The sequence below is a fragment of the Castor canadensis genome, chromosome 5 (assembly GCF_047511655.1).
Source record: "Castor canadensis chromosome 5, mCasCan1.hap1v2, whole genome shotgun sequence".
Classification (NCBI taxonomy): domain Eukaryota; kingdom Metazoa; phylum Chordata; class Mammalia; order Rodentia; family Castoridae; genus Castor; species Castor canadensis.
Genome location: NC_133390.1, coordinates 97414270 through 97429653, shown reverse-complemented (window position 1 = coordinate 97429653; position 15384 = coordinate 97414270). Strand labels below are relative to the sequence as shown.

The following is a 15384-nucleotide window of genomic DNA, read 5'->3' as shown; positions in this document are numbered from 1 at the left end:
GTTTGAACTCAGGGCCTACACCTTGAGCCACTCCACCAGCCCTTTTTTTTTTATTTATTTATTCACATATGCATACAATATTTGGGTCATTTCTCCCCCCTCCCCCCACCCACAGTGGATTCGATTTCCTGACCTCCTGCCTCAGCCTTCCCGGTGTTGGTTTTATAGGCGTGCACCATCAAGCCTAAACACTGAGTTGCTTGCATATTCTAGCAAGGTGGGGGCTAGATGCAAATGTGGGGGCATGGAAGGAAAAACAAATCCTCAGTATGTAATGTTTAACAAATGCAAGGGCCTCGCCTCAAGTAATCCATGAATGTCTAGAGTTAGACATTTGCAGATTATTTTTTTTTCAAGCAGTCAACAGTAAATCCACTTCTGCCAGTGGTCTGCAGTACATATTTGTAACCCCCTCCATAGAAAAACAAAGACAGCAAAGATATTCTCCCAGTATCAGAAGCAGAGGGAGAGATTAAGGAAACTAAATTCTGTGGGAGGAGTCAGGCCAGTTAGGAGTGAAAGTAGTGACAAAGTTACAGACCTTGTCCTGGCTACTGTGACTCCAGAGGAAGTAGCATCCAGGCTTATAAAATAAGCGAGATTAACAAAATGAAATAAATCTTCCTTGAAAATTTTGTAAGTAATTGGAAACGGCTAATACTAACCTTGTAAAAGATTACAGAAATCACAGAGCTGGAAGTTCTTATGAGGTTCAACTTCCTTTTCTTATAAATATTTGCAGAAAGTTTTTTTTTATTATTTAAAAGGAGTTAAATAACTTTTAAAGATCTCAAATTAAACATATCTTCACATGGCTCTTTTAAAAATAAGGATTCTAAAAGCAAGGTCTTTAAATTTCATTTCTTACATAAAATATGGATTATTCAGACCCACACATTTTTAACTGATTTATGAAAATACTTTCTAATTGGAAACTATAGTATTAGAAATGACATTCAGACTGCCAATCATAAAATCTTAAACCAAAATGTCTTAAAATCCTAAACCATAACTTCCCATTTTACCTTCAAGGAGCAGACAGGTAATTTGTTAATCCCAGTTTACATTTAAAGAAACTATTACAGAGGTGTAACTAATTTATACAATTGAACAGAGGAATAAGAAATAAGACAAAAATCAAGGAAACCATGCATGTAATATTTACATATTTTCTATTCACACAGCTCTTATCATCAAATAACTGACAACAGAAATAGTCTCTGAAATAATTCTGCCATCATTGCATGGGATGATAACAAAATTGCTAAGTGTAAAAGCATTTCATCCAAATAAAAAAAAATACATTAGTAATACGGAAAATTACAAGTTGCATATTAATGTAAATTTGAATTTATTTTAATGGCTTAGAACAGTTTGACTATAGAGAGATTTCAAGGAGGAACCACCAGAAAAGAAACACCCAGCACCATTCTAACACAGATTTATCAGATTGAAAATAAATGTATCAAGGTCAACTGAGAAGCAAAGCCAATTAACAAAACGTGCAGTTTCACAGTGCTTATGTTAACAAAGATCCCAGTACATTGCCCATGCTAAGAATTCCAGTCTCCACGAGCACAGGTGCCGCTCGTGCGTAAGGATTTAAAATCAATTTAAACTAGCGTGCGTCTACTGAGCTTGCTAAGGGAAGTGCTAATCACTGTCTTGTTTTTGTTCTGGAAAAGATCAAGGCAATGAAATAATGTTCTTAGCACATGGAGAGTGGTCTCAAGCAGAAAATTCCATTGTGACTTACCAATTGTATACTTAAAACGTTAAAGAAACAGAAGCAAAAGATTTCCAAGCCAAGAGGCAGACAAGAAACCTTGGGGTAGCAAGTAACCCCAGAAACTACTTGGCAATCACGTCCATGCTGTCCTGCCCACTCATTCTTGCATTGCAAGAAGCCTATTTCACTCTTCATGTAGCAAAAATTCATTCAAGCCAATGGCCAGATAGGAAACTGAGACACAGGGAAGACCAGAGGTTCAGATAGGGCCATTTCCTGGGGGCGGGGGTGAGGAGCAGGATGGGGACTCCAGGAATGGCTGCTGCTAACACAGCTACAGGGGACTAAGACATCCGATCTATGGAAGGAACAGGAGGCTGGACTACCGACTAAAGTCCCTCTGGAATCTGGGATTCAAGATTGAGACAGAAAACACCTCCCTAATTCCCAGGCACAGACTTTGAACTCAGTACACTTCTCTCTGTTGGAATAGAAACTCTGCATCTTTATTCAAACGTACTCAAATTAATGTCATTTATCCTACAAAATGAGGGACAGATGAAGCCAGCATTATTGATCTGCAGAATGTTCTGTGCAAGCTTTTCAAGCTAATCACCATTTTGGAGATAAGGAACCTGAGCCACAGGAGTTAACTGATTGACTCTGGGTAGGATGGAGATACAATCTTATCTGGACCTTTTCTTGGAAACTGTGCATTTTGTCCCATGTATAGATTTTAATCTCAAGTAAGAAAAATACGTTTATTGTTCCTTATTCCTCTTCCCTCTAATTCTCTGGAAGATAAGTATTTTCCTGTTACCAATTAAAATACCCATTCTGTGGGTTTTGTAAGACAGCCAGAACTAGTACAATTCCATAACACAAAAGGAATTCTTGTATGGGATTTTCTTGTATGTAATGCACAAATTAGCTAGATATTGCTGTTTTTTTTTTTAATACTTACATCAAGAGAAAAGGTGAAATACCCGCATACCCATTTTACAGCTAAGTAAGGAAAACTGAATGAATTATCAACAATCTCTGAACGAACTGCCTGCTGCTAAACCCACTAAAACACAAGGATGCTCTGCTTGACAGAGCTACAAGGAGGAAAAAGGGAAATAAAAACAAAGGAAGTCCTCCTAGTCCTGGAAGAAAAGGCAGTTGTCTGAGTTTAAGTTTAACCATCAAGTATATAAAAGGAAGAGGAATGACCTTCCACCAGTTAATTTCAAATGTCATTTCAGAAAGTAGACAGTCAGTGCTTCGAAGTCTAGACCAGCTCCTTCTGGGTAAATCCTAGTATACAAATACCATAACGTAGATCTTTCTCCAGTCTTTAATGGAGTCTGACCGTGCCAAGGTATGGTCGTTTCTAAGACAACCATAGCATTTTAGCTTCGTTCTCAGGTTTCTCCTGAAGGAACTTGAAAATCAAAACTTACAGGGTCCAAACAAAGATCTGGACAATCCAGGGCTTAAGGACATAATCTGTCCATTCCCTTGACCCATGAACCATCATTCTATCGTTTAAAGACCCGAATAACTGCAAATAGGCTTGTTATATACTCTTAAGGGTTAAACTGGTTAACATATAAATAAAAATAACTTTATGTGTTCTTTGCAGGCAGGGGTTTAAATATCTCTCACAATTATTGAAAGAAATCTAGTCTTTAGGCCAGATTAAATTTAGTATAAAAGGAAAATAATGTCAGGGAATTAATAAATATCAAATTATATCCCATGCTTCAATCATTTTGGGGAATTCAGCTGCTGAAGAGAATATCTTAGGGCAATAATAGGTCCAGTAAGTGGCTAATTGAATTTTCTCCTCAGAAGAAAATGTTTATAAGGCACCATGGGATTTCTAAACACAAGATGGCCTAACTTTGAAAAGATTTGTATGACTGGAAAAGTAATTAAAATTAAAATTTTCAAAACAAACATTCTTAAGTAGACACCAGAATTTAAAGTGTAATAATGTGTGTGGAAAGGAAAGATCGAACTCACCAAGCACTGTTTGAAAGCCAAAAGAAACAGTACAAGAAAAGTCACAGGCAGGCAGAAAAGCAAGAGAGATAGGAGATTATTTCATGTGAGTATTAGCACACATTTAAATAATCCTCTGCTAGAGGGAATATCATGTCTGATTTCAGAGAACACAACTGGAGGAATAACAGTATTTGTATTCACTATGCTGTTTCAACAACACGTGGTCCTGAGTCCTAGACAGGATGACACTCCCCCCGCCCGTCATCTGTCTCTTGACATTATCTGGTTGTCTTCCCTAAGAAAACACTTCTCCGGGATTCCCAAGCTATGGAAGCTACTGCAAGTCCTTTGAACGTCTCAGCGTAAGCTGCCAAAGAAGGTAGCCTCATGAGAGTTGTGTTGTGTGTAAGGCAACTAACTAGCCAAATGCATATTTGGACTAGTCCCCAAATAACCCGCCAGCAGGCAGCAGTCAGAGGGCAGCTCCCACCTCAAAGAAATTCAGAGAGCCAGGCATTCTCACTTCCTCTCCTAAAGGCACTGAGGGCTTCCCTCTTCTGTGCATGTGTTTGTAGGACGACATTCTCTAGCCTAGGGTCCAAGTCACAACTGCACCCACTCTTAAATTCTGCACTTGCATCGTGCATATGCATACAACCCTACAGCAACACAGTCTAGACATGCACAGACATAAATACAATAATCCAGACATTCTCAGTTATCCACTGGATAGCCAAGGTCTCTCAAGGGCAGAACTCTTTGTTTGCTGACACAGGAAACCCATTTCCTCCTGCTTGCTGGCTGCCTGCCACCCAAGCTTAATCTCTATGGCTGTTTCTAAGTCCTGCCACCCTCTTTTCTTGGATTTCTCAAGAGTTTTTCTTTTCCTAGCTTTTCCCATGCATCTCACTTTCACATGAAAAGCCAGGCCAATCAGACAGCAACAGAAGTATATTCCTATAATCTTGGGATATTCAACTCTGCTTAACAGTTTTCATCACTCACTACTCAATAGGTTTTTCTTTGCAGCTAGAAAGACTTTTGGCCTCATTCTAGAAACCTGACGGGAGATGAGAGTTGATTTCTGATAATCTAGCCTACAATAGCATGTCAAATTCATTTAAATCTGTTGCTACAGACTACTTGAAGTTCTATTCAATATTTTAAAAGTGGAACATCAACATAAACTGGATCGTTGCTGTCAAATCAACTTATTGTGATTCAGGGACTAATGTAAACATGTTAAGTATTTATGTTAATAAAACTATCCAAAATTTAGCTCACAACTTGTTATTTTGTAAATTACTTCGAAATCACCAAATAGTACTTACTGTGGCATGATAGTTTCTATACATGGGCATTTTTAGTATTTTTGTCAAGTAATCTTCCAGTTGTTTCTGCAATGCAAATATTTTAGATAAGAATTAGCATGGTCATATTAGTAGAAAACTTTAAACAGTGGCAATGATGAGATAACCATTTCATCTTAACTTCTGGAAGCTAGTTATTCAGTTATTCACTAATATTAGCAGTGGCAAGGGAATGCTAGAAGTATTAGGTGCTTTATTCTTGCCAGAGTTCTCTTGAATTATTATTTTAAATCTCTTCCTGCTGTCTAATTTTGAACATGTTGAAGTCTTCTCAAAATAGCTGGCAAGGCCTGACTACATGTTTTTTAATCTTTCTTAACTATTAGAGCAGGACTTGCCCATAGTAGGTAATTTTGAAGCATTGGTTGATTTTATAAAAACCTGTACATTTTCAAGTCTAACATTCAGTTTAGACACTTAGCAATTTCAAAGTAGTTTTTTTTTAAAAAAAGTAGCAGATGGTAAAAGAAAAAGAAAGACTTTGTAGTGAGATATACCCTGGATTTCCTATGTTAAGATGCTATGTGTGTATGATGAGAGTGGAGCTGTAGGATTAGGGCTCTGAGGCATCGTATGTCAATCATATTGACTGATGCAAAATCCCCTGTGCCTTTTTGCTAAGTCACTAAGGGTTAATTGCTGTAATCATCTTCAGTTGGATTCATATATGTGTTCACAGAAATCCAAAATTGTATAACTTTTGTATCTAGGTAGTTTGGAAAATACTTAATCCAAATCCCAAAAGGATTTTAGACAAGAAACAACTACAAGATTCAAATATTTCCCCTAAAGCATAAAATCTTCCAATTACAAAACAGAACTGATAAAATGATCAAATTACTTATGTGCTAATAAAAAAAAAAAAAGCCTCATCCCCCCAGCCTGGGCAGATCAGTTACTACAGCAGAGTGGGCAGAGATGTCCCTGGTCCTGAGCCTTCTGTTCTAGAGTGTGTGTCTATGCTCCACCCTACTCTTCTAACTGCCCCACCTATAGCATAGGGATGCGATTTTACATATATTAAAATGAGCTACTGAAAATACATGGGATATGTAGATTTAAAAGACTAGACCTCAAGACCCATGACAATGTGCTCAGTCTCCAATCCATCGCAAGCCCAGGGCTGTTCCAGTGGAGAGGACGCTTCTTCATGCCCCAACTCCTAACAAGCGCTCTGCCTCTCCCAGGACAGCACACCTCTCCACGCCTCGGGGGACAAGAGGGACTAGCTCCAGAGAAGCTGATCCATCCAGGTGTGAGAGAGGTTGCAGTCAGACCCCCACCCTCATTAGATGCCACATTATGGTGCTGTGAACTTGTGTTCCCAACAACAGAACAGTGCAAGGACTCACCCTTCTGCCAAAGAACTGTTCTTCCCGAATCCTGTTTTCAGATGACCGGGGCAAACTGGGCATCTCTTGGGGCTCCTCCCCTTTGACATTTTGTCTCCTGAATGTGTGTCTAAAACATATACATACACACAGTGCAAACATTTGTTACATTATTCTGTGATTATAACTCTCGTACTATCTTTCATGAGATGGTTCTTTGAAAAAAGCTATTTAATTGAATATATCTACCAACGATGGACAAGATGGCCTATAAAATGAATGATATACACTTTCTATCCAACTTGAATACTTGGATAATTTTGTATTAATTCTGAACTAGTTACCTTCTGGTGGGAATGGGGATTCGGATAAAGGCTTTGTACTTGAGCAGCTCTCTGTGAAATTCTTGAAAGTGCTTAAATTTCCTCTTAACTTGCCACTTAAACTCCCCATGTGTTAATTCAATAGTGTACAAGTTGATACTTGGTACCTACAGAGAGAGATAAAAATGGTTGGTGTTTGTATATAAGATATAAAATTCTGAAAGCTCTCAATAAGCAACATCAAAATATACTTAAGCTCAGCCAACTTACTTTATATAACTACTTAAGTAAAATTTTTGAAACAGTTAATTACAGAAACAATATTCTCTTAAATGTTCACCTGATAAATTATAGAATACAAACTTTGAATCAGACCAGACAACTCTTACAAACCCTATCCTTTCAACACACACACACACACACACACACACACAGGGGAACCCAGAAACTAGGTAAAGGAGACAATGAGCGTCTAATCCATACCCATAAGCAGTGAACAGACAACTGGAGGAGCTGAGAGGGAAGCAGGAGGTGACAGACACCTCCTTAGCCCTTTTCATCCTAAACAAATGCCACGACATGCTTTCTTTCCTTCTTCTGAAACACATTCCAAGGTCCAGCTTTATCTATACCACCTCCCTGGTACCGAGGCGCCACCAGTGCTCAGGAAGGGTAGGTGGAAAAGGTCGCACAGTATTGCGTGTATAGTGCATACTTTTATAATATGAGCACAATAATATGTATTAGTATTATCACTAAATCCTCAAAATAAATGTGAGGTAAGCACTACCATACCCATTACTCAGATGAGGAAATGGAGAAACAGAGAGGTTAAGTAACTTGTTGAGATGTCCAAGCTAAGAGAGGAAGTAAAGCAGGCAGTCTGGTTCTAGTCTGTACATTAACCCCTCCACGTTATTGCCTATCAGTCTAAAAGCTGGCAAGCAAAACAAGAAGCAAAGATCATCTTCAGTTTATCAGGGTTTACCAGGGGCCATGGACCAAAAATATAAGAAAAGCCTGAAGCAAAGACTAGACCCTTCTAGGTGTCAGCACACAAACAAGTACCAGGACACAGCATGAACAGAGCCATCAGGAAACCAAGGCTGGCTGCCCCATCACCTTCCAGGAGACAAGGAGGGAGGAGAGGTGAGGCTGCCCGTGACTGAAGGTTATTATGTTCTGTGTCCCCTGAGGCAGGAATCAGTGGAAGCCTTACTCTGCCACGGCTATGGCTTAACCTGAGGGACAAAGGCCACCACCCTGCAGCAGCTGACTGTGCCTGCCAGACCTGACAGCTATGAATTGCAACCAGCAACAGAGCAAACACAGCCACCTAACCAGCTTCTGCTGGTCTAATCTGCTTCCAAGGGCTTAGCTCTGCCTGGTGAAGGCATTTCACCCTGAAGCCTTCCCAGTGTTCTGTAAAAGTGCATGTGCTTGGGGACTGAAGGATGGGGTGCCAGGAGCACATTAGAAAGGCAGAACCTGCAGCAGAATCTCTCAGCAGAGTGTTTAGATAATAGTACTGGTCAATCCAGCGTCCTGGCATTTATCCTTCTCCTTCCTTCCTTCCTTCCTTCCTTGTCAATCCAGTGTTCCAGCATTTATTCTGTCCGTCCTTCTTCCTTCCTTCCTTTCTTCCTCCTTCCTTCCTTCCTTCCCTTCCTGTCTTTCTTTCTTTCTTGGCATTACTGGGGTTTGAAGTCAGGGCCTTATGCTTGTTAGGCAGGCACTCTACCACTTGAGCCACATCGCCAGCCCTTTTTGCCTTAGTTATTTTCTGAATAGGGCTTCACATTTTTGCCCTGATCCTCCTATTTATACCTCTAACATAGCTACTAGGATGACAGGCGTGTGCCACCATGCCCAGCTATTGGTTGAGATAGGGTCTTGGTAACCTTTTGCCCAGGTTCGCTGTGAACTGTGATCAAGTCACCACCTCCTGCACCCAGCTTGTATTTAGTCTTTTAAAAGCCAAGTACCACCAACATTCTCCTGCTAAAAAAAGCACTAAGGAAGTAAATTTTTCTTTGATTTACACTTGGCATTCTAGCTGGAATGGAAATGCCCCAAGAGTCCCAAATGAAATAGAAAACTGGGGAGAGAAGCAGGGTAGAAGAGTGACATTGGCTTACATGTCTTAAGAAAAAAAAAAAAAAAGCACTGTGAAGAAAGGGGGAAGAGAGGAGTAGGAGAATAAAGATCAAATGAGAAGAAAGCAAAATCTTGAGAGGTGGTGAGAACTTGCCAGGGACAAATAAAAACAAAACCCTGAAGAATGCGGCCCTGGCTAGGGAAGGAAAATAGAAGTCTGTGTGTTAATTCAGATATCTTGACCCAAAAGCGGTGGGGGGGGGGGAGTACATAAGCTCTCTGACCCTTGTTGTGAAGCGCTCCACTTCCAGGACTTGTGCTTTTATTGGACAGCCGGAGAGATACGTCTGAATGTTAGGCTCCTTAAATCCTTGAGTGTTATAAATAGCGGAGAAAGGGATACACACTGAAAAATAAGTAAGGAAATGCGGTTATTCCAATACATGATGGTAGCATGCCTTGCCCCTTACAGGCATCCCTGTAAGAATCCTAACTGGTAAAGTAAGCCAGACTCTTAGGAGCCCATCCTCAGCCTTGCATTATGATCTCTGCAAGAAAGGCCCAGTGTTTGCTGGTCACTTCATACTGTGTTCTGCCCGTCCACCCTGACAAACTCTGCCCTGCTCCGATGACCAGACTTTACCTTCCTGAGTCTTGGGGTCACTGGGAGACACATCACATTCTACCTCCTCTCCCTCGAAATGGAGCTCCCGCGTGTCTAGATTTTCAATCAAATTGCTCATGTCAGCAGCGATTTTCTGCAGTGCAGAGGTGTTTACTCTGGGCTCCTTTTGCAGAGACATGTTAACTTCGGACAGGGTAAAAGCAGAGGGGCTGAGAAAGAAGAGAAGGGTTACACAGACTTAGATTTGGGTCAAGGAAAACTCTATTGCACAAATTAAGTACAGGCTCAGATGCAGCACAGGAAACAAGCCAAGTACCTGTCTAGTCCCAATCTCTCCAAAAACTTTTCAGTTGACTTTCCTGTTAAAGGATTCCTAGCTGGAATGGAATAATTAAGCATAAACAAAAAAGGAAAAGCAACACCACACTGAATAAATGTCAACATTTCTCTCCTCTAATTTTATGAACTTGGATAAATGACAGATTTAAGGTAAATTAATTTGGGAATGCCTATTCAATGAAAAGAAATTCCTTCTTCACTATAATAAATACATGAAACAATACATGTAAAAATGTATAATTCAAGTAAAATAAGCAATTTTCATTATTTCCTAAAGAAAATTTAGAGTATTTCACATATGTAAATATGCAGATTTAGAAATATTTTTATAAATCATAATCTTTTGACATTTTCTCTGTAGGAGATATCCTAAGCAAAGATTATATTACCTCTCTGAGAGATGAGATCTCATCCATGACTTTGCATGAGGTATAATGGTATATGTGTCTTGAAATTGATTAATATACCTGTTTCTAAAGATATCTGAGGTGCTGGAATTATACTTTTCTCTCTTTTTTTAGGAAAACTGGTTCTATTTCATTCTGACATTTAATAACACAAGTCGTTGCACATAAGTACCTAGGGAAGAAGAGTTCATACAGATTTTATTTTTCATTTAAAATACTGAGATTTAAACCTTGAGCACTGTCACTGGAACTGGATGAAAAGTCTATGTTGCCTGATGTAGAAACAGTCCCTCTGTTATAGTCAGGCCCTAAACCAGAAGGGCTCTCTTACCAGAACTTTCTCTGCAGTGTTCATTTATTACTGCAAATCATAAACATTAACTGAGCCTCCACCATGTGTGAGATGCACTGAATGAAGATGTGAAGACAAATAAGGCTGATCCCTATGGTTACAGAGCACCTGGTGTGGTGAGCGAAATAGCGCCATTACCCCAAGTTCATCCGGCCTCATCCAGAGTCATAATTGAGCTTCCTGAGAATGCAGTGTACTGAGGGGAAAACACTTAGTGGGGTTCTGCTATCAATTCCCATGTGGGAATGCTAATGAGTCTCAGACAAACTGGGGCAGCCCACAGGATAACTCACTAAGTCTCTAAAATTTACACTGCTGTGTAAAAAGAGACCTTGTTCAGAAATTCGAAACAGGCAGGTCTGGTTTAGTCATATTATATACACACATGTGTGTGTGTGTGTGTGTGTGTGTGTATCTCACTCACATGTTATATATATATATATCACATCCATGTGTTCATATATACATGCATATAATTAATAAACCTAAGTTCCCTGTGAACTGTGTCAATCGTGTTTCTTTCTCTATGTTGGCTGTAAGGAAGCCAAAGCCAAATTTGTAGTCTACTACTAGCAAAATATCAGCCTATCTTTGCCTGTATCTCTTTCCTTAAACTGCATCTCCACTCCTAATTTCTATTATACTAATAGTTAACGGGAACTGATGCTTAGTTGAGGGGCTGGCTGGTGAGAACCCTTTACATATAATTACACTGATCATAAGAATAAGTCTGTGAAGGTTTGCTATTTCTATTCTGAAGAAAGGACTATGTCATCCCCTCATTGTAGAGAAGGAAACTGAGGCACAGAGAGATTAGACAACCTGATCAATGCTTAGGACAAGCTATCCAATGCCATGCCAGTGGCACGTGATAAAGCAAGGATTTGAATCCCAGTTTCTCAGACTCCAAAGCCAATATTTTCAAGCAGTCTTTACCTTGCTGTCTGGTTTTTTTTGGAGCTATGTAAGCATCCTGGAATAGAGGAAAGGGTGAATATCAACAAGTACCCTGGGGCAAGTCCTTGTAAGCGCTACCTCTGTGGAAAGAACCAGAAATGACTTCCTCCACGGGATCAAGCCATTCAATTCTTAGCATCTTGGTTTCCTCACCTATAAACTAAAGGGTTTGAGTCATTTCATCTCTAGGGTCCCTTTAAGAATAAAACCCTAATTGCTGAGAAGAGACACTATCCAATGGCTCAACTTCCCTGACACTTTAATTTAGTCCTTCTCTCCTAAGAAATTAATCCGAGTACTTTTGCATTTAAGAGAAATAGGTGGCAGATTGCTTTCTAACCTGAACATTTAATTAAGGTCTAGTCTGCCCACATTGAGGAGCTTTTGCCTCTGTCACAAACTACTTATTTATTTCCCTTGTCTTAATTCAACAAAGAAACACTTACTAAATGCCAACCATGAGCCAAGTTTTTCTTTATTTGAAATACAAGGTAATAAAAAGTTTAGAGGAAATAAGACAAGGAAAAACAAGTCAGAAATTGCATCATATCATTGTTGCCTGTTAACTTTTAAGGATTTTAGTATTTTTATTGATTAAACAGATTTATGGTTAACTTTGCCAACCTTCTCCGCATAGGGAGGAGAAACAAAGGCTATTCCAAATAACCTCCCTTTTGGACAAAGTGTTAATGTTAAAAATGCATGCTAATTTTCAGAATCACATGAACCAATTCAGGCTATAATACATATATATATGGATATGTCACAATGAAACTCCCTGTACGGCTATCTTATACAAACTAAAATGTGTTTTTTCAAAAACCAAGGATAAGAAGGTAAAACAGTTCCTGTCTGGGGAGAGGGGTTCCTGTGGGAGGCAGGAGGAGATGGGGAAGGGTGTGGAGGATGAATATCATGGAAATATTATGTACTCATGTATGTGGAAAACTGAGACCTGTTGAAATAATTCCAGGCATGGGTGGAGGGGGAGATAAAGGAGAATGATGGAGGGGTGAATTCAACTATGACATATTGTAAGAACTTCTGTAAATGTCACAATGCACCCCATACAACAATAATAAAAAAATTTAAGAATCACAGAGACTAATCCTACACATGGAGCTCAATGATACAGAACCAGTGGATCAAGCTAAAATAAATACTTATTTTAGACAGAGAGAAAAGAGCCATATTGACCTGTGAAAACTTCAAGAAGAGTGAGAAAAGAAACAGAAAGTTTAAAAGATTCAACATCAAGCAGTTATGTGTTATTCAATACCCTTTTTTTCTTTTGCAGTACTGGTAATGAACACTGGGCCTCATGAATGCCATGAAAGCACAGAAGTATTTATTCACCCAGACCTTTTGTTTTTGAGGCAGAATCTCACTACTACCTTTGCTCAGTCTGGCCTGGAACTCAAGACCCACCATCTTCTCCCTCCAAAGTAGCTGGGATTACAGATATGCACCACCATGCCCAGCTTATCTAATACTCTTAGCAGACCCCACCTCATAGGTACCTTTACTGTTAGAGATTTAGTTAAGTAAATTTAGTAAATTTGTCCAAGATCATTCAAGTTGTATCAAGGTTGAGTTTTTTAAAGTAGATTTAACTGACTCTAAAACAGTTATAGAGGTTCATAAGTATTGATTTTATTTCCTGCTCTTGAGTGTCTATAAATTTAAAATCTTTTGTAAGAAGTTTACATTCTGTGACAAGAGGAGATGTCCTGGAAAGGATCATCAATGTAACCCTGGAAAGGGTTACATTGTAATGTAACCCCATTACAATGATGGAAATGACATATCCTGAGGACTTTCTGAATTTTTATGATTCAAAACAATAAGATCACATGGAACTTCAGGAGATCCAAAGGATCATCAGCTTTAAATAAATGTGGGCCTGGGAAAACTTTATCACCTAACAATGGAAAATGGATCAAATGATTTATCCATTACTACCTTCACTATGTTCTTCACACTGTTTCATGAGGAATTTTTATCCAACAATTATATTGCTGGTATCATTTCTGAATATCAAGCTGTAAAGCCATGTTGTCAAATCTTCACTTATTCAATGTGTTCTTTCATCTTTTTTTTTTCATTTTTCTTTTATTATTCATATGTGCATACAAGGATTGGTTCATTTCTCCCCACTGCCCTCACCCCCTCCCTTACCACCCGCTCCGCCCCCTCCCTCTCCCCCCCCAATACCCAGCAGAAACTATTTTGCCCTTATTTCTAATTTTGTTGTAGAGAGAGTATAAGCAATAATAGGAAGGAACAAGAGTTTTTGCTGGTTGAGACAAGGATAGCTATACAGGGCATTGACTCACATTGATTTCCTGTACGTGGGTGTTACCTTCTAGGTTAATTCTTTTTGATCTAACCTTTTCTCTAGTACCTGTTCCCCTTTTCCTATTGGCCTCAGTTGCTTTAAGGTATCTGCTTTAGTTTCTCTGCGTTAAGGGCAACAAATGCTAGCTAGTTTTTTAGGTGTCTTACCTATCCTCGTCCCTCCCTTGTGTGCTCTCGCTTTTATCATGTGCTCATAGTCCAATCCCCTTGTTGTGTTTGCCCTTGATCTAATGTCCACATATGAGGGAGAACATACGATTTTTGGTTTTTTGAGCCAGGCTAACCTCACTCAGAATGATGTTCTCCAATTCCATCCATTTACCAGCGAATGATAACATTTCGTTCTTCTTCATGGCTGCATAAAGTTCCATTGTGTATAGATACCACATTTTCTTAATCCATTCGTCAGTGCTGGGGCATCTTGGCTGTTTCCATAACTTGGCTATTGTGAATAGTGCCGCAATAAACATGGATGTGCAGGTGCCTCTGGAGTAACAGTCTTTTGGGTATATCCCCAAGAGTGGTATTGTTGGATCAAATGGTAGATCGATGTCCAGCTTTTTAAGTAGCCTCCAAATTTTTTTCCAGAGTGGTTGTACTAGTCTACATTCCCACCAACAGTGTAAGAGGGTTCCTTTTTCCCCGCATCCTCGCCAACACCTGTTGGTGGTGGTGTTGCTGATGATGGCTATTCTAACAGGGGTGAGGTGGAATCTTAGCGTGGTTTTAATTTGCATTTCCTTTATTGCTAGAGATGGTGAGCATTTTTTCATGTGTTTTCTGGCCATTTGAATTTCTTCTTTTGAGAAAGTTCTGTTTAGTTCACTTGCCCATTTCTTTATTGGTTCATTAGTTTTGGGAGAATTTAGTTTTTTAAGTTCCCTGTATATTCTGGTTATCAGTCCTTTGTCTGATGTATAGTTGGCAAATATTTTCTCCCACTCTGTGGGTGTTCTCTTCAGTTTAGAGACCATTTCTTTTGATGAACAGAAGCTTTTTAGTTTTATGAGGTCCCATTTATCTATGCTATCTCTTAGTTGCTGTGCTGCTGGGGTTTCATTGAGAAAGTTCTTACCTATACCTACTAACTCCAGAGTATTTCCTACTCTTTCTTGTATCAACTTAAGAGTTTGGGGTCTGATATTAAGATCCTTGATCCATTTTGAGTTAATCTTGGTATAGGGTGATATACATGGATCTAGTTTCAGTTTTTTGCAGACCGCTAACCAGTTTTCCCAGCTGTTTTTGTTGAAAAGGCTGCTGTTTCTCCATCGTATATTTTTAGCTCCTTTGTCAAAGATAAGTTGCTTATAGTTGTGTGGCTTCATATCTGGATCTTCTATTCTGTTCCACTGGTCTTCATGTCTGTTTTTGTGCCAGTACCATGCTGTTTTTATTGTTATTGCTTTGTAATATAGTTTGAAGTCAGGTATTGTGATACCTCCTGCATAGTTCTTTTGAGTATTGCCTTGGCTATTCGTGGCCTCTTGTGTTTCCATATAAA

General features: G+C 39.3%; 1 protein-coding gene across 6 annotated transcripts in view; it reads right to left on the bottom strand.

The window, feature by feature from the left end:
• The window catches only part of Pld1 (phospholipase D1), a 197817-nt gene that overhangs the window by 113393 nt on the left and 69040 nt on the right, over positions 1-15384 (bottom strand). For 4 of the 6 annotated variants that reach the window (XM_074073779.1, XM_074073780.1, XM_074073778.1 and 1 more), the window contains 5 exons: positions 9486-9676; positions 9127-9248; positions 6767-6912; positions 6444-6552; positions 5053-5118 (listed from right to left, as the gene is read on the bottom strand). In XM_074073779.1, the coding sequence (XP_073929880.1) occupies positions 5053-5118; positions 6444-6552; positions 6767-6912; positions 9127-9248; positions 9486-9645 (603 nt within the window). In that variant the 5' untranslated portion in view covers positions 9646-9676. Of the gene's footprint in view, positions 1-5052; positions 5119-6443; positions 6553-6766; positions 6913-9126; positions 9249-9485; positions 9677-9783; positions 9979-15384 lie in introns of those variants that run through there. The other 2 variants (XM_074073776.1, XM_074073781.1) reach the window with 2 other exon arrangements.